Source organism: Muscardinus avellanarius (assembly GCF_963383645.1).
Source record: "Muscardinus avellanarius genome assembly, chromosome: 8".
Classification (NCBI taxonomy): Eukaryota; Metazoa; Chordata; class Mammalia; order Rodentia; family Gliridae; genus Muscardinus; species Muscardinus avellanarius.
The window spans coordinates 96,244,725-96,268,868 of NC_137794.1; the positions used below are offsets into that span (position 1 = coordinate 96,244,725).

At 39.1% G+C, this 24,144-nt stretch overlaps 1 protein-coding gene across 3 annotated transcripts in view; it reads left to right on the forward strand.

Annotated features, from left to right (window-relative positions):
- PHACTR2 (phosphatase and actin regulator 2) overlaps nucleotides 1-21,296 on the forward strand; it is a gene marked incomplete at both ends in the record, with an annotated part of 121,718 nt that extends 100,422 nt beyond the window's left edge. For all 3 annotated transcript variants that reach the window (XM_080700255.1, XM_080700256.1, XM_080700257.1), the window contains 3 exons: nucleotides 4,559-4,620; nucleotides 9,537-9,674; nucleotides 21,216-21,296. In XM_080700255.1, coding sequence (XP_080556381.1) covers nucleotides 4,559-4,620; nucleotides 9,537-9,674; nucleotides 21,216-21,296 — 281 coding nt within the window. The remainder of the gene's footprint in view (nucleotides 1-4,558; nucleotides 4,621-9,536; nucleotides 9,675-21,215) is intronic.
- Between the last annotated feature and the right edge of the window lie 2,848 nt (nucleotides 21,297-24,144).

Below are 24,144 nucleotides of genomic sequence, written 5' to 3' on the forward strand. Positions count from 1 at the left end.
TGTGTGTGTGTGTGTGTGTGTGTGTGTGTGTGTGTATGTGTGTTTCATCTCTAGCTTTCACTCAAAAGAAACAGAATTGTCTGTTCAAAGAAAAATCTATTTGTGATCTAGTATGTTTTGGTTTTCGTTTTGGTTTTGGTACTGGAGATTGAAGGCAGGGGCATTCTACCTCAAAGTAGAGCTACACCCCCAGTTTTTCATTTTGAAAAAATCAAACCTTGCTAGGTTGCTAAGAGTCTTGCTATGGCTGAGGCCTGTCTTGAACCTGTGATCCTCCTGTGTCAGCCAGTACTGGGATTACAAGTGTGTGCCACCATACCCAGCTTTGGTATGGTTTTTAGGGACACATATTTTAATCAAGTCATCTTTTCATGACAGTCTAGGAAAGCAATTCACAGCTTAAAGCATTCAACCGTTCTCATAGGAGAGCCCACCACTACTTTTGTAAATATGAGTGAGTTAGCAGTAAATGCTGATAGCTTTCATCAGAGACCTCAAGGCAAATTTGATATCATAGTATCCTTTCCCATGTCATTCTTTCTATTTCAGTGCTACTAGAGTTTTTAAGAAATACATGCATATTAACTTAAATTTAAATATGCATTTTAGAGCCAGTTCCTTAAAACTGAGAATAAAAACTTTTTTTGCTTAAAAGGTCAACTTTTGCTGACCAAGAAAAGTGATTATATGCAACACCTTTTTTGTGGCAATGATTTTAAAGGATGCAGTTCTTATAATACACAGCTATAAATGCCATTCCAGCTCTTCTTCTCGTAGAGAAGCCATGTATTTTGCCATTGAGTTCTACATGTCTTTTCACCCAGATTTTATTATATTTTGAGGGGTAATGGGGATTGATCCCAGAGGCATGCGACCTTTGAGCTATACCCCCCAGCCCTCTTTCAGGGGGTTAGAAACAGGGTCTCGCTAGGTTACTGAGAGTCTTGCTATATTGCTGAGACTGTCCAATAAATTGTGACTTTCCTATCTCAGCCTCCCAAGTACTGGGATTACAGGTGTAAGCCACCATGCCTGGCTGACTGTTAAGACATTTTTTAAACATTCAGAAAAGAAGAAGAAATTTTACAGTAATACCTTTATCCACCATCTTTATTCAAGTGTTAATATCTTGCCTCCTCTCATCCCTATCCACTTGTTGGTCCTGATGATATATAAAACTCCACCAACTATATATATAGTTTGAAATATACATATTCAAAATAAAATTTCAGTATATATATTTCAAAGGTTGTACACGTATTATAATTTGTTTAAAAAAACACCAATGTGGAGCCAGTCGTGAAAATTCATGCCTGTAATCCCAAATACTTGAGAGGCTGAGGCCAGAGGATCTCAGGTTCAAGGCCAGCCCCACACGATAACTTACCAAGTCAGGATCCCTAGGTTCAATCTCCAGTATTAAAAAAAAAAAAGAGGCAGAAATCCCACCCACATGGAAACAGGCAAAACAATATAAAGAGTAACAGATTCACACAAAATATATGGGTTTTTTTTTAACCCATTTTATCTGAATTGATGATTCAAGAATATAATAATCCTCCAGTGTCTAGGATGGCGGTGCTTTTCTTCTTCTCCCTCCGCTCATCCATGAAGGCCCCAGGAGGCTTCCTGTAGTGCCCGCTGCTCTAACCCACATGCATTGTTGTGTGTGGTGGGGAAAGACTTCCTGTGGCTGCTCTGATGAGAGGCGCTGGGAATAAGATTTATCAATGAGCCTTCTCACTCTGTCCCTTCCTTCGTGAATAGCCCTCCAGCCTGCTTGAATGCCCAGAATCGTTCCCATTCTACTTTACCATTAGTCTCTAATGGTTCAGAAAATGAAGGAGACCTACAAAAAGAAAAAGAAGAAGAAAAAAAAAACCTTAGTGACTTTTTGAACATAAAGTTTAAGGTTTAACCTTGATTCTTTGTGAGAGTTTTTACAATGTCCCTTTAGTAAGACGCAGAGGGGCGATCCTGCTGGCTCCCTCCCGCCTCTCACACTCTTCCTCTGACTTCCTTAGAAGTACAATTTCGAACATGGGAAATGTAAGGAAGTCAGTTCCTGATGTCAGAAAAGAATTCCCAAATGGTAAAATCCTGTTTGTTCAACTCCCAACGGCAACTAGCCTTCTTTTTTTAAACATCACTGGCTGTACCTAGTTGGACAATGTGAGTAATAAGGGAAAACTAATATTCCCAGCGAGGAAATGAGATTTTACGTAGTTATGAAAAATAGCAGTATGTGTTAGCTCTGAGACATATTGGATAGCCAATTTTTTTAGTCTTTAAAAAAATACCTTTAAAAATGTAGCATAAACATTATATAGGAAGTACTAACTAAATGGTCTTAAGCATTTTACTTCTTGTTTTATTAATAATGTCATCAAAGCCTTACCTTGTAAAACTCTAGTGTTGGTCACATAAGCCACAAGTTTGGCATTTGGCCATTATGTACAATTGACAATCCATGGCTTTATCCAAGTCATATAAGGTAATTATTTGAATATATATATATATTTGAATATATATATATATTTTTTAAAGGGTGTAAAAAGACGGGGTTTTTTTTTTTTGGTATTGGGGATTGAACCAGGGGCATTCTACCTCTGAGTTACACTACTAGCTCTATTGATTCTTTATTTTGAAACAGGGTCTTACTAAGTTGTGCTCTCAAAACCTGTGATCCTCCTGTCTCAGCCTCCCGAGTACTGGAATTACAAGTGTGTGCCACCACACCTGGCCAAAAAGACACATATTAACTACTTTATTTTATTTTATTTTTTGTGGTATTAGGGATTGAACCCAGGGACATTCTACCTCCTAGCTATACCCCCAGCCTGATTTTTATATTCTTTATTTTGAAACAGCATCTCACAGAGTTGCAAAGGGCCTTACTAAGTAGTAGCTGAGGCTGTCCGCAAACCTGTGATCCTCCTGTCTCAGCCTCCCAAATGCTGGTATTACAAGTATGTACCACCACGTCTGGCTAAAAGACATGTATTTTGATAAAGTAATTAGAAAAAGCTGCAGTACATTTATAGTTAAAAAAATTTTAATTATAACCAAATTTGTTTGACACAGATACTTCATATGCTATGGGAGATTTCAGTTCATGTTCACTCTTTGTCTAAGTAACCAGACTGGTGATCTCTCTTATAAATTAGGAACTTAAGAAGAATGGAGAAACTATTTTCCTTTCCAGGGAAGAAAATTTATAATTTATCCCGTTCAACTAACAAATATAGGTGCTGCAAATACTGAATATTAACATTTTATTGATAATAAGAATAATATTAGTGGTAGGAAGACTGAATTCTTAAAACAAATACTATCTTTTCATAGAAGAGATTCTTCTTCCTGTTACTGTTTTCCTCATACAATGAGCTCTCTCCTCACTTGAGTTCAGAACATCACTTTCTAAAAGATAATCTTTCATAAGCATTTGTATTGAAGTAAAACCTGTGCTTACTTACCCAATAAATCGTGAGCTACAGAAAGCAACAGAGAAAATTTCTTCAAATTTAGTCATCAGTAAAACCTGAAGGGGTGTTTGTTTCTTTAAAAATTCTAGACTTTTAAAATTCCATCTGTAGGACAGCCTTAAATTGTATGAGATGGTAAAGCACTAGAGAAAGAGGACTTTGGAAAGTTAAAGTCACAAGAAAATAAATAATTTCCACCCACAGTACACCATAACCCCATTCAGGACATTCTGGTTTGAAAGCAAAGTCCAAAGAAATGCTTACATTCTGCTTCTATGGAAACCAACGAAGACAAATCAAATATTTTGGTTGGGCTCCAGTGGAAATCAGCAGCTCAGCCATGCATCGGATGGTTCTCGTTTGCTCTTTTAATGCGTCTCAGATTTTTCACATGAAGGCCAGACCCAGAAGTGAAGTTTTATCTGAATTCTGGTAAATGGTGCTTTTGAATCCCATGAGGTGGAGAGCAATAGAAGGCTTTCACCAGAGCATGGACACTCTCACAGTTTTTTCAGAATAGAACAAGGAGTTAGGAAGCAAAAATAGTCTGAAGTTAATAAAGACAGAAAACCTTCTTCAAGGAAAAAAGTCACTCATACGCATGTATATATGTATATATATATTATAATGTATATTATATAAATCATATATTTATATTTGTTTAGATATAAATCATATATATATGATGGATCTTTCTACAAAATCTTTTGAAAACTTTATAAATGATGTCGATGGAGCGTCTGATCAGTATCTGTTAAAGAGCTGAGTGTGGTGGTGCACACTTCTAATCCCAGTACTTCGGAGGTTGAGACAGGAGAATTGTAGGTTCATGGCCAGCCTCAGCTACTTAGTGAGGCCCTCCACAACTTTGTGAGACTGTTTCAAAATAAAGATTAAAAAAATAGGGCTGGGGGTGTAACTCTGAGGTAGAATGCCCCGGGTTCAATCCCCAGGACCACAAAAAAAAAAAAAAAAGTATGTGTTACAGTAATGTAATTGTGGCCTGATAGACTTTCTGATTATAAAATTATCCCTGGTAACCAAATCATTATGCCTTTCCTCTTCATAAACAGAAAAGAATGAAGAAGAAGAACAAGAAGCAAAAATGGAACTTAAACGCAGACTCAGTCGAAAGGTAATGACATTTTGACTATATCTTTAAGAAGTGTGTGTGTTCTGGGATACACTTTTTTTTTAATAAAAGTCCACTCTCTACATGTAAATCTGATGTTTAGGAATAATTATTCCTATTAGCCTAGTAATCACAGACAGTAAAGTCAACATATTGCATACAATGTAATATCTGTTTTTGCATGTTAATTCTGAAAAGTTGACAAGCAAAAGTTTTTCTCTTTTTATACTTTTTTAAAATTTTTATGTGGAACATATTAAAAATGGCATACATTCAGACTGTGCTTGGTGCCCCCCCCACTTCTCCTTCCTTCCTCTCAACAGTGAGTGTCCAGGTTAACGATGCTACATTCATACTTTTACACATATTCGGATGTAGCTCCTCCATTAATCAACCTCAGCCTTCTTCCTCTCCTACCCTTCCATTCTAGCTTTGCTGAGGTTTCCCCTCCATTATCTGGAGTCCCTCTGATAATCCCAATACTCCCTAGTTTGGGCATGTTGGAGAGAACATATGTCCCTTTTCTTTCTATTCTTTTTTGGCTGATCTTTTTTTTAACATAATGTTCTCCGGGTCTTTCCATCTTCTTGCGAATGACATGGTTTTCTTCTTTATAGCTCAGTAGAAATCCATTGTGTGTATTTCCCATAATTTTGCAATCCATTCATCTGTTGATAGAGACCTAGGTTGGTTCCATATTTGGGCTATTACTAATTGTGCTGCTATGAACATGGGTATGCATATGTTATTGTAGTTCTCTGATTTCAACCCCTTTGAACAAATACCCAGGAGTGGTTTAGCTGGATCATATGGTGGATCCATTCCCAGTTTTCTAAGGAATCTCCACACTTATCTCCATAGTAGCTGAACTAATTTGCACTCCCACCAACAGTGTAAAAGAGTTCCTCTTTCCCCACATTCTCGCCAGCATTTGTTGTTATTTGATTTATGTATGCTTGCTGCTCTGATTGGGGTTAGATGGAATCTCAGCATAGTTTTGATTTGCATCTCCCTGATGGCCAATGATGTAGAACATCTTTTCATGTATCTATTGGCCATTTGTATCTCTTCTTTTTTGAAGCATCTATTCAGTTCAGTTTCTCATTTCTAGATTGGGTTGTTTGTTTTGCTAGTGTAGAGTCTTTTGAACTCTTTGTATATTCTGGATATTAGCCCCCTATCAGAGTGGTGGCTGGTAAAGATCTTCTCCCGTTCTATAGGCTTCCTCTTTAGGTTCTTGATGGTTTCCTTTGATGAGAAGAAACTTTTTAGTTTGATGCTATCCCACTTGTTAATTCTTGCTTTAATTTCCTGCACTTTGGAGGTCTTGTTGAGAAAGTTACTGCCTATGCCTATATGATGGAGTCTTGAGCCTATGCCTTCCTCTAATATCTTCACAGTATCTGACCTAGAAAAATCAGTCATGAACTTTATATAGAGAAAGAAAAGACCCAGAATAGCGAAAGCTATCCTCAGAAATAAGAACCAGGCAAGAGGCATCACAATTCCAGACTTTAAATTATACTATAGAGCAATAGTAGTTAAAACAGCATGGTATTGGCACAACAGGCATACTGAGCAGTGAAATAGAAGATACAGAAACAAACCCACACACCTATAGTCAACTGATCTTTGACAAAGGGGCCAAACTCATACACTGGAGAAAAAGACAGCCTTTTCAACAAATGGCGCTGGGAGAACTGGCTATCCATTTGTAGAAAGATGGAACTAAATCCTTACCTCTCATCGTGCACAGGAATCAACTCGAGATGGATTAAAGACTTAAAAAGTTTTAAACTTTTATTGGTGTGTTGCAGTATACAGCATACAGAGGTAAACAGTGAGAGGATTATGCATGCACATAGCTCTTGGAATGTTTGCCTACAGGCCCTACCCACATCCATTCTCTGTACATGTCTTTGAGATTGACATTGGTAATTTAATATACATACATAGCAGTGTTTCAACTGTTACCTTCTTTACATCTCTGTCCTCCCGCCTCCCTCCCCAAAACCTCTTCTGTTGTTCTGTTGGAGTTTCTGCTTTTCTATCTAAGGTGACCTTTGTTTCCCAATTTCTGTCTAGCTTCCACTTATGAGAGAAAACGTACAACTATTCGCTTTTTGAGGTTTTTAAATTGCATTTACTGACTGGGAAAATATATATTGTGTGTGAATTTTTGGAAAAAATATGAAAAGGAACAGAAAATATTACATGAAAATCTTCCATTCAGACACCCACCGTTAACATTTAAATGTATATGTTTCCATTTTAAAATAGTTTTTAAAAACGTTCACACTTTCCATTTAGTCTTGGGAATATTAAATAAGTATTTTGTGACTACTGACGATCTGCCACTATTCCATATCACCAGAACTAGGTGAGCAGTATGTGAAGCCAGCTTGACCGTCCTACCTACTTGCCACAGTGCTACCCAGATGACCTGTGGTTTACCTCCCAAACACAGACAATTGTTTCCATTTATGTTTGAAAACATAAATCTGATTCCAGGGCCATGACTTTTCTTCTGTGTTAAAATAATAGTTTTTGGAAAATTTAAGTACTATCAGAGTTTATACTTCATTATAAATCCTTATAATAATTCTTCAGATATTCTTTTCATACCTAGAAAAGGGCAGGGTGACTAAAATATGATCTGCAGTCAAGTGTGTGGCCTGACCCACATTTTTGAGGGCTGGCTGGGAGTTCACAGCAACAGCGTACTAAGGCGGGTGCAGAATGAACTCCATTCCCATGGAAAAGTTAGAAGGATTGGATTTGGAAAGTTTTAGGTGGTTTTTTTTTTTTTTTTTCTTCCACAGGAAAAGATCATTAATTCACTTTCCCCCCTCAAAGCTCCTAAATGTCAAATGGTGCTCAAGCTGAAAAACTGTAAACTCAATTTCTAGGGATGGCAGAGCCAGTCTTCACTGGCCCTTAAGTTTCCAGCTGCAGACAACCAGTAACCCCTCCACACTGTTCTGGGTTACAGTCCTGGGATACAGGGAGCCTTTTGTCAGTCCACTAGGGCCCTGCCATGCGGTAAGGCTCTGTCCACTAGGGCCCTGCTGTGGATACAGGTCATCCTATGGTGTTGAGAGCTAGCCCATGACTGGCTGGAGCATCCCTGACCTGTATGGTCACTGGCCAGTGGGCTTGCAGTCTGGCCAGTCCACAGGCTCAAGGGTTTCTCTAGATCCTTGTTTCCTCCTGCCCCAGGGAGACAGCAAGAAGACAGCAATATAGATTAGGTAGCCTCTGTGAATATAAACGAAACATCTAGATTGCTCTCTGCATTGTCCATTGCCTCTCAGGGCTCTGGGAAGATAGAAGAGGTCGCAATTGCCATATCATAGCTCCGGAGGGCTCAGGGGTTGGTCTCAGCCTTCTGAGAGTACTGAAGTGCTTGGGATATTAGAACATGTACTTTAGTTCAACTTCTGGCTTTTCTCAGGAGGAAACCAAGGCCCAGGAAAGGTGCTGCATTTGACCACAGGGCAAATATACAGTGTACCATCCCGAGCCTATGCAAATAAGGAATATCTCCAAAGAGGAGAGTATCTGGCTATATACAGAGCATATATAAGTCAGGAAAGATATTAAAAGTGGATCCTTCTAAAATAGAGGTCTCAGTCGGGCATGGTGGTTCACACCTGTAACCCCAGTACTTGAGAGGCTGAGAGAGGAGGATTGCAGGTTCAAAGCCAGACTCCGCAACTTAGCTCTTCCTCAGCAACTTAGTGAGACCCTGTTTGAAATTAAATTTTTTTAAAAAGTGCTGGAGATATTGCTCAGAAGTAGAACACCCTTGAGTTCAATCTCCAGTATTAAAAAGCAAAAAATAGAGGCCTCTGTCCACCTCTCTGGAAACACTATCAGACCTGCCAACTGAACAAGGCCCAGAAAAGGGGTGAGCGTCAATAGCAGAAAGTAAATGAGGCCTGTCGTGCAGGGGATTAGGTTTCTTTCATCCATCAGAATTGCTTTGGTCTTATTCCTGAGCTTGAAGAAGGGCCAAGACAGGACACAAAGGCCCAGAGGCCTGTCTAGATTACAAATTTGAATTGGGCAAAGACAACAGGGAAGGTCCCAAAGGATGAAGAAGAGCCTTCAAGGTTGCAGGAACTCGGGAGCCTGTGAGCGTGGATGGCAGGTTTGAGGCCAGCCTCAGCAACTTAGTGAGACCCTCTTTCAAAACAGATAAATAAAATAGGTCCGGGGTTGTATCAGAGATAGGATGCCCCAGGGTTTACCCCCAATATCATTTTAAAAAAAAAAAAGAAGGTTGCAGCAAGGCAATTATCCACAACCCACCCTTCTCATTCCTTAAAATAGCTTTTCTGGTAGGTGTTGGGGACAGGGGCAGTGTCAGCATGTGGCCCGGGCCCTTCTCTCTAGGAAGGCTGTGTGTAGGGACACTCCTCACCCAGCCCGTGCTATATTGTACCCTTGTACATTTCTGAATGTATAGATTTATTATAATAGGAACAGAGGCTTTTATTCTCATTTCAAAAAGTTGCCCGACTCTTGTCTTGGTCACTCAGCGACCCACCCAGCCATCCTGTAGCTATGCTACTCCCAGGCCTGTGTTGCCACACGTCTTGTAGGATGATGGGCAGGCCTTTATCTCAGTGCCAGACAGGTTGGGGAATAGCATATTGTGCATGCTTACCAAAGATTGTGACCTATCTCACAACGATGATTTTTATAGTCTCAAAAATGAGGGCACACTGCTTTCTAGTTCTCGTTACAAATTCCCAGGATGGTGTTGCTTTTTTTTTTTTTTTTTTGAATACCTGAAAGTGACCTTATTTAATGACAACTTTGAAGTGTTCTCTGTAGGTAGAAAACTTATCACCAGCACGAGTCTATAAATGGTTGACTGATGTCTGTCTTTCCCCCACCCCACCCTCCTGCAGCTCAGCCTGAGACCCACCGTGGCAGAGCTGCAGGCGCGGAGGATCCTGCGCTTTAACGAGTACGTGGAAGTCACCGATTCTCCTGACTACGACCGCCGGGCGGACAAGCCCTGGGCCAGGCTGACACCTGCAGACAAGGCAAGCATCCCGTGGCTTCGGGGTTGAGTGTGTGGCTCCTCCAGAAACTCAGTGCTCATTACCCTCCGCTTAGTCCCTAGGGACCTAGATCTTCCCAAGGATTCTAACAATTTTCTGCCTCTGATTATTTAAACCACTTAAATGATAAATTTAGCAATATCAATGTTGTTTTTTCAACTAAACTTCAAAGAAAACTAATTCTTAGTTATGACGCAGTCTTCCTTTATCCAAACCTGGGTGAGGAGGGTATGCCCAGAGCCAGGATCTATCCATACTCTAAGAAAACTTCATTTATGCAATATCATTTTAAAGGGGTATGGTAGCTGTGCCACGGTCTACATCAAAGCTAGCATGCTTTTCCTGTAATGGCCCGCGAGAAATTTTTTAGTCTTTGTGGGCCATGCAGTCTTTGTTGCAACTGAGCAGCTCTGCCATGATAGTATGAAAATAGTCATGGATATTATGTCATTGAATGGATGTGTCGGGGTTCCAATAAAACTTTATTCACAAAAGCAAGTGGCAGGCCAGATTGAGCCTGCGGGTCAAAGCTATGAATATCTCCTTGTGCTTTCACTTTGCCTCTCACTAATGGTGCAAAGGTTGTTCATATTTTCATATGTCTGTTGGACATTTGGATTCCACTGTTGTGATGTGCTCACCTTTTGCCCACTTTCTTCGGGATTGTCAATTTCTTGTTCATTCATAGGATTTCTTCATATATTCCAATTATTTATGTTGCAGACATGTACATTTCTGTTCTCACCTTATGACATTTTAACTCTTTCTATGGTATCTTTTGTTGAGAAAAGAGATTCTTTAATACAGTTGAATTTGTCAGCCTTTTTCTTTATGGCTTGTGATTTTGGTTCTTAAATTCTTCTCTTCCTAAAAGCATAAACATAGCCTCCTGTACTACTGTCTTCTAAACCTTTTATTATTTTGCTTTTCACATTTTATTTCTTAATTTACCTGGAGTGGATGTTTTTTGAAGGGCACAGATGTGCTTTTAGGTTTGTTGGTCATCTCTATTATGTTTCTTTTTTATATCATTATAGTAGTCTCTCTTTATCTGGGGTTTTAGTTGACTCACTGAAAAATATTAAGTGTATACTTCTAGAAATAAATCATTTATGCTTTTTGTTTTGTTTCTGTGTACTGGAGATCCAACTCAGGGGCATTATACCTCTGAACTACACCCTCAGCCCTATTTTATTTTTCATTTTGAAACAGGGTCTCAATTAAGTTGTGATGGGCTCGCTAAGTGGCTGAGGTAGACACGAACCTCCATCCTCCTGTTTCAGCCTCCCAAGTACTGAGATTACAGGCATTTGGCATTACACCTAACAATTCATAGCTTTTAATTTGTGCAAGCTATCCTGCTGTGCACCACTGCATCCCACCCAAGACATGAATCCTCCCTTTATCTGCACTCCAGACTCTACCCACCCACTAGTCACTTGGTACCCGACTCAGTTAACAGATGAACTATCAAAGTATCGCAGTGTTTGTATTCCAGGAACCCTTCCTTTTCTTAATAATGTTCCCAGGAAGGCTGGGTGTGGTAGCACACGCTTGTAATCCCAGCATTGGGAGGCTGAGACAGGAGGATGGAGGTTCGCGGACAGTCTCAGCTACTTAGTGAGCCCTTTGCAACTCAGTGATACCCTGTTTCAAAATAAAGAATAAAAAATAGGGCTGGTGTGTCACTCGGAGGTCGAATGCCTGCAAAATAATAGTAGTAGTAATAATAATAATAATAATAATGTTTCCAGTAGTTATCGTAGTTTATTATTAATGTTGTTATCTCTTATTGTGCCTAATTTATAAGTTAAACTTTGTCATAGGTGTGTCATAGGAAAAAAGATGTATGTAATGGATTCAGTACTATGATTTTAGATCTTGGGATGTATCCCCCATTGCTAAGTAGAGGCTACTATATCTGCTTTTTCTTCTTACTTCTAGATTTCTTGGCTTTATTTGATTGTTAGTTTTTAACTTATGATGGACTCTCTAACTTATAGTTTTTTTTTTCTTTCCTAAATTTTTACAATAAGCACTGAAGGGTGTGAATTACCCAGTTGATGGTTTGCAGCATTGGCTACACATAGGTATCACTGGGGGAGCTTTTCTTTTTTTTTTTTTTTGTTGGTACTGGGGTTCCTGGAAGCCCTTCTACCTCTGGGCTACACTCCCAGACCTATTTTATATTTTTGAAACAGGGTCTCTTACGCCAGTGCAGCTGGCTTTGAACCTGCGCGATCCTCCTGTCTCCGCCTCCCAAGCGCGGGGATTACAAGCGTGCGCCACCACGCCCGGCTTGGGGGAGCTTTTAAAATGCCTAAGTCTTATCTCCTGAGATATTGATATAATTAGGTGTGGCCTCAAGTATTAGAATTTTAGAGTATGAGGTCAGAAATGAATGCCTTATACATCATTGGAATCAATTTATGTTCTATAGTTTTGGAGTGTGGTAATATCAATACATCCATAGGGACAAATTATATACTTTTTAAAGGTAGAAAACAGAAAAAATATGAGTTTAATATAATATTTATGTATAATATATTGTGTATACATAAGTGCTAAATGTTAGTTGGCAAACATCAGAATATCAAAAATTGCAAAAAAAGAAACTTAACAATTATAATGTACATCAGCACGTGGTATTTTTAAGAATGTATAAAAATATTGCTTTCTGCATATTACAGCAATATAAAGTTGTTTCCTCTAATTGCTAAAAGATAAATACAAGCCAAGTATGGTAGCACACTCTTGTATTTGCAGTACTTGGGAGGCTGAGACAGGAGGATCACAGTTGGTGGCCTGCCTCAGCAACTTAATGAGGCCCTCCACAATTTAGTGAGACCCTGTTTCAAAATAAAAAATAAAATAGGGCTTAGGATATAACTCAGAGGTAGAATGTCCCTGGGTTCAAATGTCACTTGTCACCCAGAGATACTAAAACCATTAATGCTCTTAGTGTATATTTTATTTATTTATTTATTTATTTTGGTGGTACTGGGGTTCCTGGAAGCCCTTCAACCTCTGGGCTACACTTCCAGACCTATTTTTTACATTTTTATTTGGAAACAGGGTCTCCTAAGCCAGCGCGCACGGCTGGCTTCGAGCCTGCGCGATCCTCCTGTCTCCGCCTCCCAAACGCGGGGATTACAAGCGTGTGCCACCATGCCCGGCCTATATTTTATTTTAGAATGAAAATATTACAAGCTAATCATCATTGCTATAGCGAGCAATTCTGAGTTTTTATTTCTTTGCACCTTAAAATAAAACACTTAATAATATATATTGATCAGATTCTAAATAATGTATTTTGTCCCATAAGTTGATTGGTATAAAAATTTGTAGTTTAACTATTATGCTAAAATGAGTTTTATTTTTTAAAGTTTGAATTCTATATCCTATTCAAAAAACTAACGTCCAGGTGTGGTGGCACATGTCTATAATTCCAGTATTTCAAAGACTGAAACAGGAGGATTGCAGGTTCGAGGTCAGCCTTAATAACTTAAGAAGATCCTGTTTCAAAATAAAAAAATAAAAAGGGCTGGGGGTGCAGCTTGGAGGCAAATGCCTCTGGGTTCAATCACTAGTACAAAAATTAAAAATAAAAAAAATAAAAAGTAACCAGTCTCTGTTCTCAAACACTCTTCCAGCTGAAAGGAGTCAGCTTTTCTCTTTCAGCTCAATCAGTACAAGTTTCAGTGCTCCATTGCAATACCAACGTGGGCATGATGGCATGTGTCTCTATATGGTCTCAGTTATGTGGGAAACTGAGGCAGGAGGGTCGCTTGAGCTCACAAGTTCAAGACTACCCTAGACAACATACCAAGACCCTGTCTCAAAAATAAATAAATAAATAAATAAATAATGTCACCTTTCATTGTAAAGATCAGTCAACAACCAACCAATGTCTATTCTATGAGCGCACTTTGCCTGGTGTTGTAGGGAATCCCACAAATCTGGCAATCTTGTTACACTGCTCAAAATGGGAAAGAGACATGGTGGGAGAAGTGCCTTATTAATTGAGAAATTGATTAAGGTTAATTCACTTTGAAGTAAAATTTTCCATTTTAGAATATGCGTGCTTGAGTAGAGCAATACGATACAGGGGCAGTAAGTTAAGATGGCCTAGTTTCCTGCACTGAAGTAGATAAATGAGCCAGCCCTAAGTTGACAGGTTTGCCTAGTCCACTTTATCGCTATGACTACCACAGACTGATTAATTTAGGAAGAAAACTTGTTACCTGGCTCATAGTTCTGGAAACTGGAAGCCCAAGCTCAGGCAGCCACATCTGGTGAGGCCTGAAGGCCTCACGGCTGAAGGCAGAAGGGCAGGAGGGCAACAGAGCGGGACGGGCAGGAGAGGTCTGAACCTGCTTTCATAACCACCCACTCCTGTGGTGACAGCGCTAACCTGTCCACAAGTGCATAACCTGTCCACAAGTGCAGAATCCCCAGGACCCAGTGGCCTCTGAATAGGCCACACCTCCCGACACTGCCACATTGAAAAGTAAGGTCCCAACACACAGACTTCAGAGAATGCATTTTAACCACAGGGAGAGCCAGAGAAGGCCATCAAATTGGCCCGAAGCCTAGGCTCGCTTGGAAACTACCATCTCCCTAGGATGGATTAGGAAAGCTGCCATCTCCCTAGGGTGGAGAATGAAAGCTCTCTGGTGGAGAGAAGAGGGCAGGCTTTGGAGCCTGGTAGGTCCCAGTTTGATTCCTGAGTTGACCACCTGATCTTTGGCCAAACCATTTAACTCAGGTTGGCTCGCTAGTAAAGCAGAGCCAATTATATCTGGAGAAGTAGGTAGAGTACCTGCAGTGTTCTGGCTCATCAGCTCGGACCAGCATTGCATCCCCAGTCAGCATCCCCAGTCAGGCGTGGAATGCAACCTTTGCTCCCCATTGGTGACACTCACTATTTATTGAAGCCTCTGCTTATAGTCTAGTCAGAAATTTCCTAGAGGAAGAAAAGGCAAATTTTGCAATATTTTATTTGGATTTTTCCAAGAGACCACTCATTTATTAAAAGCCTTACAGTTTGGTGGTTATTGGTTTCATTGCTCCTATCCTAGAAATAACATTTTTAGCTCAGCAGCTTCCTATTGGTGATCCAACCCAGTACTCTTCCCCTCTACTACCTTAGCCTACTTTTAACTATTCTATATCTTTCAACGAAATCAGTCCCATTTTCACTTATGTGAAGAGTATTAGGCCTAAAATCTGGTCTCATTTGGCAAAGAAGAAAGTTAAGATTATTATAAATGCATTTCACTACTATAAAAGATCTTAATTACTTTTCCCCTCTTTTAATCTATTTCAAGAAATCTTTCTCTATATCCCAAGGAGAAATAACTCTTGGAATTCATTCTTCAGTGAATTTTTAAAATAAGTGTCGCACTTCTTTAATTGTCACATCCTCTTGATATATTTTTCAAACAGCTGGTCCCTATAGTTTCACATCACATCCTTGCCACATCTTTCATGTAACTGACTCATCATTCCTAATTACAAGCCGGCACGCACAGCGTGGAGATCCGAGGCAATTATCTGGATGACTTAGGTGCTACATCTCGTTTTATTGGAAAGTGTGTGGGATTTGAAAGCCTATGTATGGGCCGCATCCTTATCACGTATGCCCGCTTGACTCCCAGCGGGCCGCATGACTTCTCTAGGCCTCTACTTTATCCTCTATAAAATAAAAGTCTTGGAATATGGGTTCAGGTTACCAACTGTTGTTAAAAAAAAAAAAAAGTAACAACAATAACTCCAAAGCCTAGTGGTTTAAACCTATTGTTTATTTTGCTCACACGTTTGTGAGGTAGAGATGTGGGGACAGCTCAGTTCAGGGGTTTGTTTCTGAACTATGTGGCTGCAGATGAGATGTTAGTGCTGGAACAGCCACTTCCAAGATGGCGACTTTTGGAACATACCAGTGCCTTCCTTCTCCTTGGCATGCATCTGTCTGTCTGTCTGTCTGTCTATCTATCACCTATCTATCATCTATCTATCCATCATCTATCCATCCATCATCTATCTATCATCCATCTATCATCTATCCATCTATCGTCTGTCTATCTAACTGTCTATCTATCTATCTATCTGTCATCTCATCCTCCAATGCCTTTTCTTATACCTGGGGCTTCTTAGAGAATGGTTGACTGAGACTTTGACACCTGCTTTTACATGGTGGTTGGCTTCCAAAAGCAAAAGGTGTCAGGCCAGCAAAGGGCTACACCCTACAGTGATGTGCTGTCACCTCTGCCATGTTTTGCTGAGTCTTGGGAGCAAAGGGACTCACTGAGGTTCGCACTGCTATTGAAGCCACAGCCAAGATGAGATCCATATTTTTGTCTCCAATGGTAATACATTTTACTTTCTCTACTGAAGTCTTTCATGTAGAGAAGAAATCTAAAATGAACATAGACAGGATTCCAAATAAATTCCTTTCAAGGAAGAATTTTTTTTCTCTATGGGAATTGGCAAATGGTATGGAGCACCTTCACTTTTCCGCCTTTTGATTCTAGGAATCAATTTTGAGAGTCAGTGAGCAAAACAAAGTGTTTTCCTCACCATTGGTATGATTTGTGAGACCAGCCATACAGATGTGTCACATAGGACTCTGGCCCACAAACACTTCTCTGCTTCCAAAAGTCAGCAGGAAGGACTACTAGCACAATCCCCAGTCCCAGGTTTTTCACAGAAACTGCGGGCTAAGGAATGTGTTTGGGGAGACGGTCTGTGACAACAGGATTTAAATAGGACATTGAAAGGTGCATCGGAGGGGAAGCTCCTGGATGCAGAGCCATGGTTACGATAGGAGAGAGCCACAGAGAGGCCTCGGGTTTTCTTCCAGCTTTTCCCTTTTCTAAATTTCATTATTTTCTTAGCCACAAGGTATATCTTCTTGCCTCACAGTTAAGTCACTGTGGTTTAAATTGTCTCTGTGTTTTGGCTGAAGAGCCCGTTTTGCGTGGAGGTTATGGAGTGTTTTACTAGTACTTCTTGAAAAATGAATAAGACATTCTTTGTAGAAAAATTAGGAACTAAAACTAAGCAAAAAACCTTGCAACTGAAAATCATGCACGATCCAGCCTCCGTTTGTGAACAGATAAATGAAGTTAACTTTTTGATGACTGCCACAGCTTTTCCATCTGAATGGCATAAGCATCTCTTTGTACACCAGAGTTTACATGGCATGGTTACGTGTTATTTAAATAGTAATGCATGCTAGTTGGTATTTTCCTTGAGTCGCTTTAAGCGCTGTGTTGAAATTTGGAGTTCTGTTTGTCTAAACTTTCAATATTAGAGAATAAATAGTAACTGCCTTCCCAGTAGCTCTGTGGCAAGCTAGTCAAAGCCACGTTGTTGTGGGTGGTATTAAATGCAGAACTTTCATAGGAATATAGTGCTGTTTCTCAGAAAATCTCATACCCTGTACTTTCTTGTGGTCATCAAGGTGGGGAGTGAGTCTAGCCGAGACCCTCCTCCCCTCCTCTCTGTCAAGGACTCTTGAAGAAAGTCCATCCTAGTTTCAGTTTGGCTTTCTACCTGAAATGTCCTCATTGAAAATTTCAGGTTGGACTTAGCGGTTTCTCTATTTGGGGATTTTTTTTAAGATTTTGGAATATTTTTATATGGCTAATTAGATATCTTAGAGATGAGGCCCAAGTCTAAACACGAAATGCATTCAAGTTTCATTATACACATGACCTGAAAGATATTTTATGCAATGTTTTTACTGCATTTTGTGACAGTCCCATGAGATTAAGTGTGAGACTCCCCACTGTGGCATGGTGTTGACACTCAGAAAGGACTGTCTGCCTCTGAGTTACATCCCCAACCCTATTATATTTTTTATTTTGAAACAGGATCTCACTAAGTTGCTGAAAGTCTTCCTAAATTTCTTTTTTTTTTGAGAATTTATTTTTTTTTCTTTTAACAATTTTTTTATTGAACATAAATAGTATACATTTAAACTATATTTGGTGCCCTCTCCCCTCCGCCCCGGTTTTCCCTTCCCCCCTCCCACCAATGGTTGTCCAGGTTAACCATGTCTTATTCATAATTTTACACATGTTCAGGTGTAGACCCTCATTAATCAAGATCGGCCTTCCTCCTCTCCTATCTTTCCATTCAAACTTAGCTAGTATTTCCCCTCTAATATCTGGAGTCCCACTGGTATCCTTTGTGTTTCCTAGTTTGGGCATATTAGAGGAAACATATGTATCTTCTCCTTCTGTGCTTGGTTGATCTCACTTAACATAATGTTCTCCAGGGCTTTCCATCTTCTTGCAAATGATATAATTTTGTTCCTAAATTTCTGAGGCTGATCTTAAACCTGTGATCCTTGTGTCTCAGCCTTTTAAGTACTGGGATTATACACACGCGCCTCCATTTCAGGCTATGCTTTTGTATGGGAAGACTAGAGGTACCCAACTTATAGTATGATATTACATTTTGCATCTTTACCTGGTAGAAATTAGGAAATCTTTCTCCAAGACATTTCTTAAAAGAGCATCTGCTTTATTGACACTGTATAAACTGGGGGGAAATGTGACCTAAATAATAAGTCTACTGAGACTTCCGGGAAGATGGCGACCGAGAAAAGCGGGGCTTAAGAGCCCCGCTAACAACCAATCTCCATTACCACAAAATCAGCGCCTTTCATAGCCAGAAAACACCATCACCAGAGAAACAAATAAATCACCAGGCTCCAGAGAGAAAGCGGACTGAGAACAGAGCTCAGAGCCACAGAGGAGATACACCGGCCTCACGCCTGAGGATGCGCAGCAGTGCCATACTGCCGGCGGCAGCGGCGAATTCACCGGACGGCTACAGCAAGCCGAGGTGAGCCGCTGTGGAACAGCCAGGCGGGATCTTTCGGCGCAGGGAGCATCTAAAGCTCCCAGTGGCTGAGCTCAGCACACGCTGCAGGGACTCAGAGTGGAACTCAAAACCAGAGAAGAAAAAATACGCCAAACTCACGGCCGAGGGCGTAACAGCGGCGCCATATTGCCACCGGCGGCAGCAGCAGTGAATTCACCGAGTCCAGTACAGCTACATCTGCGTACTCAAGAACAGTGAGTCAAATTGCGGGCCACAGAGGAGAAATCCAAGTACTGTACTCCCTGGGACTTGACCCAGTGGGGGAGTGGCGGTGACAGAGATATCACACCATAGGAGAACGTGCAACCTGGCACCCCCCATAGTCTAAAGCAGCCTCTATCGACTCCCTGGGTCAGAGACTCTGTGATACAACCCAGTAAAGGAGTAGTGGGGTCTGAGATACTACAGACTCGAGATCCAGAGCACCTTAAGTGAAGCTGTAGTGACCCAGAGAAGAACCCAGAGAAGGCACAAACCTCCGAAATCATGGGAAAGAGGAATAACACTGGAGCAATGAATGCCCACAACCCCACAACATCAGAACGCAATAAAACAGAAAATCAGAGATTTCTAAAAGATCAAATCAGAAAAATAACTGTAGAAATAATAGAGGTGCTTCGAAAAGAACTCAGAGAGAGCCAAAAAGAGATAAAGGATGCAATTAATGAAGTAAAGGCCTCAATTCAAAGCACAAACAACCGATTAGACCACATGGAGAACAGAATCTCGCTCTTAGAAGATGATCATTCCAAAAATGAACGCATAGTTTCTCATCTAGAAAAAAATATCCAACAGCAGGAATCTGATATTGAAGAAATATGGGCCCATTTTAAGAGAGCTAACCTATGAATAATTGGAATAGAGGAGGGAAAAGAAAGTGAAACCAAAGGGATCAACAATCTCTTCAAGGAAGTAATAGCAGAAAATTTTCCAAACATAGAGCAAGAGGTTGATACACAGATCCAGGAAACTTATAGAACTCCCTTTAGACAGGATCAGAGAAGAGGATCCCCACACCACATAATTGTCAAAATGACCAATGTGGAAGCCAAGCAGAGAATCTTAAAGGCAAGGAAAACAAAGAGCCAAGTGACATTCAGAGGCAAACCAATTAGAATCACTCCAGACTTCCCAAACCAAGTCATGAGAGCCAGAAGGGCTTGGAGTAACATATTCCAAACTCTGAAAGAAAACAACTTCCAGCCAAAAATTTACTACCCAGCAAAACTTTCTATCAAATTAGATGGAGAAATAAGAAGCTTCCATGGCAAACAGAAACTGAAGGAATTTATGTCTTCAAAACCAGCGCTAGAGAAAATACTCAAAGAGATTAACTACAAAGAAGAAATAGGTAACACACACCAGAACCAGAGAAACAAGATTCTCCATCCAACAGACAACTAAGATTGGTTATCTGTGGAGATTCATTATTTATGTTAGTCTTTTACCTATCTCTAAAGGCTATTGTTTGCCTTTATTGTTGTTAATTTTTAGGATTTCTAGTTGGAATATTAATATACCTTCAGATATAGCATTTGGAAATATTTTATCCAATTCTATTAGTAACTTTTAACTCTGTTTACATTGTCTTTGGATATACAATTTTTTTTATTTTTTAGGGAGTTTGTATACTCTTCTGTTGCCTGTGCCATTGAAATCATATCCAAGAAATCACTGCCAATTTCAATGTTGTGAGGTTTTATGACCCAGATTTTCTCCTAAAAGTTTATAGTCTTAAGATTTATTCTTAGGTCTTTTATCTATTTTGAGTTAATATTTGTATATGGGATTAGGAAAGGGCTCAATTTTATTCTTTTCCATGTAATTATTATTTTTCAACAATATTTAGTTAAAAGATTATTATTTCCACCACCAAATGTTCGTGGAAACCTTGTCAAAAATAACTTGACAATATAGGGAAGAATTTAGCTCTAGGCTTGTACTTAACTCCAATGGTTTATATATCTGCCTTTATAACAGTACTACACTGTTTCAATTATTGTAGCTTTATATGGTTTGAAATCAGAAAATATATATCTTCTAGCTTTGTTCTTTTTCAAGATTGTTTTGGGTATCTAGAATCCATATTCCATATTAGGATAGATTTTTTTCTGAAAAATAAATATATAAATATATGATAGTTTCACCTAAAAAATAGAAAAAAAATATTCTCTGGTAAGAAAGAAAGCAAAAAGAAATATTGAAATGTTATCTTTAAGTCATCAAAAGCTTGCTATCAGACAAATGAAACTGTTATGTGAGATTATCATTTTTAATTTTGGATAAATTGCTATAATACTAGATGTCAACCACTAAGCTAAGCATGGGAAGGAGGGATGGGGAGAGAATGGGGTGGGAATCGGGTGGAGGCTGACTGGGTGATGTGTGCATGTATGTCTACAAAAGTTTGTATCCCACTATGATGTATGAATACAGTGCACCAATAAAAAATAAAAATAAATAAATAAATAAAAATAAATAAAAATTAAAAAATATTTGGGTCAATTGTAAGAAAAGCAACTTGGTCACATTATTTTGGCAACCCATTTTTAAATAAAAAACAATCAAAATTCTTAAAAAGTATAATAATAATAATAATAAGTCTACTTATTATATTTTCCTGTTTAGGCGGCAATACGGAAAGAGCTCAATGAATTTAAGAGCACAGAAATGGAAGTTCACGAAGAGAGTCGACAGTTTACACGGTAGGTAGACAAAATGCACTTTAGCGTGGAAAATACTTAAGATGGCAAATTTTATATCACACATGATCACAGTGAAAAAATTTTTAAATACATTTTAGCATAAAACCATCCAAAAAACATTTCCATTTTTCCCACATTCATATCCTTGTTTGCCTTTACTGGTAACTAACAGTCAATATGGCAGTTTTAAAGATACAACTAGGTAAGATTATATATTTCTAGAATTTCGTAATAAATTCAGCTGTCTCTTTTAAGAATATGCTGAGACTAACGCTTAAGAAGAATTTCTAAAATTATAAACTCGTTTCTTTCAAAGAAACCTGAATCATTCCTAAGGGCTATGTTTTAGTTCCCTTTTTAGTTTCCTTTTCTTGGCTAGAAGGCAAGTATCAACATCATTCTGCTCTGGAACAGACTCCTAAGTTCTCTGCCCATAGCAGATGGTGGTACCAGTCAGTGTGAGCACATATGTCTTACCTTGGACTCACAGTAGTTTATAGATGTATCTGCTGTACAAAAAAAAAAAAAAAAAACACCGTATTTTAAGATATAACTTAGGCTAGAAACTGAAAAGATACAACTTAGGTTGGGAATGTTGTTTTTAGTGGTACCGCAGATCACTACTACATTACATCAAGACGATGTCCTGTCTTTCCAGAAGCAAATACTGATACTAAAGCCAGCCTCTGTTGGGCAGCCATACATTGGGTTCTGTTCCTACAGTGTTTCTTAGTGGTGAGGGTGGCACTCTGCACTGGGGAGCAAATCATATAGGAAAGGAAGTGGCTGTGGAACTCCGTTATTTAATAGGAAACCCTTTCTGTGGAGTTCATGGAGGGCACAGCTCTTCCTTCACTGTTAAGGTCTAGTGCACAGAAACAACCCCCTCTTTCTGACTGTATTTCTTCTTCATTTTTTTGTTTCTTGCTGTGATCCTGTTTGTATTTGGAAGTAGGGATTCTCGCCATCGCGAATATATAGTTTTTCTCTCTCTGTGGCCTTTATCTTATCATAATCTATCTTGGGCCAGTAACATGCCCTTATCAAGCCAGACTCACATTCTCCTTGCCAGTTCTGGGGTCAAGAAGAGTTCACAGAAAAATGTGATCCTGAAGCTGCACTGCTCAGTAAAGTTGCTCAGAAAAAGGAGGTGAGGTATTTATGGTGACACGGAGCCGGCTGGGGCCGCTGGGTCGTGGGGGAAATGGCATGTGTTTGTGTAGTTGAGTCCTGACCCCTGGCTGCGGGGCCTCTCTTAGCCCACTGTCATTCGGGACAGTTTTACTTCTGTAGAGTTAGCCCAGAAATCGTGGTATGTGATACTTTATCTTCATTCAACGGGAAGATGTGGGGGAAATTACAGTGGAAGATAAATTAAAAACAATGCGTTTTTATGGATGTTCTCATTTTATGAAAAGTAAATATTTATGCTAAGAGAGATTCTCTCAGCTCTGTTGCACTCTGTGGACAAATATACCAAAATTCAGGTACAGGGAAAACAGAGGGCCATTTCTTAATCTTTCTTAGATGTGTGTTTTGCTATTAAAAAAAAAAACACTTTATTTTAAGTATGCATTCAGAGAGTACAAAAGTCTATCAAGTAAAAATGAAAGCCCACTTTGCTCCTTTCCGGATTTTGTTTCCATTCTCTTAGATAAGACACACGTACAGGTTTGAAGAAGATCCTTTCAGGATCTTTTCTCTGCATTTACAAACATGTCTCTGTATGGTGTGTGTGTATACATACACATGTGTGTTCCTATAAACCCTCTCACACACAAACATAGCATCTGGAAAATTCTTTCACATTAGTATAGATGTCATTTATTTGATTGACTCTGTGGCATCTCATAGATACTGTGCCATAAATTACTGAACAGTTAAAATTACTGAACAATTATACCATTGATAGATAATTGGGGGAATTTTATTTTTTATTATTGAGATACTTGCTACTTTGACTCTGCGCACATGCCAGGTTTTTATTTTTGCTTACATTTCAAGATACTCTCATGTTACTTTCCATAAGGTGTTTAGTTTATGGTGCTATAGTTGCTGAGCATACGGACCTGCTCAGTTACCTTTATCATCATTTGGGGGCAGAAAGTTTATCCTCTAAAGGATAAACAGTGTTTCATTGATTTCTCTGAGGTTGGACATTTTACTTATATTTATTGATTTTTTTAATTCTTTAATTTACCTATTCAAAACCTTTGACCAATTTTTTTAGGTTATTTGTCATTTTTTTATGAATTGGTAAACTAGATGTTGTAGATATTTGCCATCGATATGTCACAATATTTCTCTCCATTTTATTCTTAACCTTTTAAATTTTTAATATTTTGTTTAAATTTCTGCATATTCAAATCTGTCCATGTTATTTTTTAATTCATCGTTTTATGGAAGGAAGCCAAGATTATAAAACTATTTATTTCAATTTTTACATATGCTTTTCTTTACACTGGGAACTTTTTTCCATTGGACATTTATGTGTGTATATGATTCAAGAGAATAAACTTTATTGTTTTCTAAATCAATTCTGAGTTGTTTCAGCTTGGTGTGATGGTGCAAGCTGAGAATCCCAGCAATTTGGGAGGCTGAGATAGAAGGATCAAAAGTTTGAAGCCAGCCTGAGAGATTCAGTAAAACCTTGTCTCAAAATAAAAGTTAAAAGGGCTTGGGGTGTGGCTCAGTGGTAAAGAAACCTGGGGTTTTATATGCAATTCCACAAAAGAAAGATGGATGAATGGGTGGATGGATGGATGGATGGATGGATGGAGTCACAATGCTGTTGGATATATGAAATCCCTGGATATATTAAATTCTTTTTAATTTTTATTTTTTATAGTATT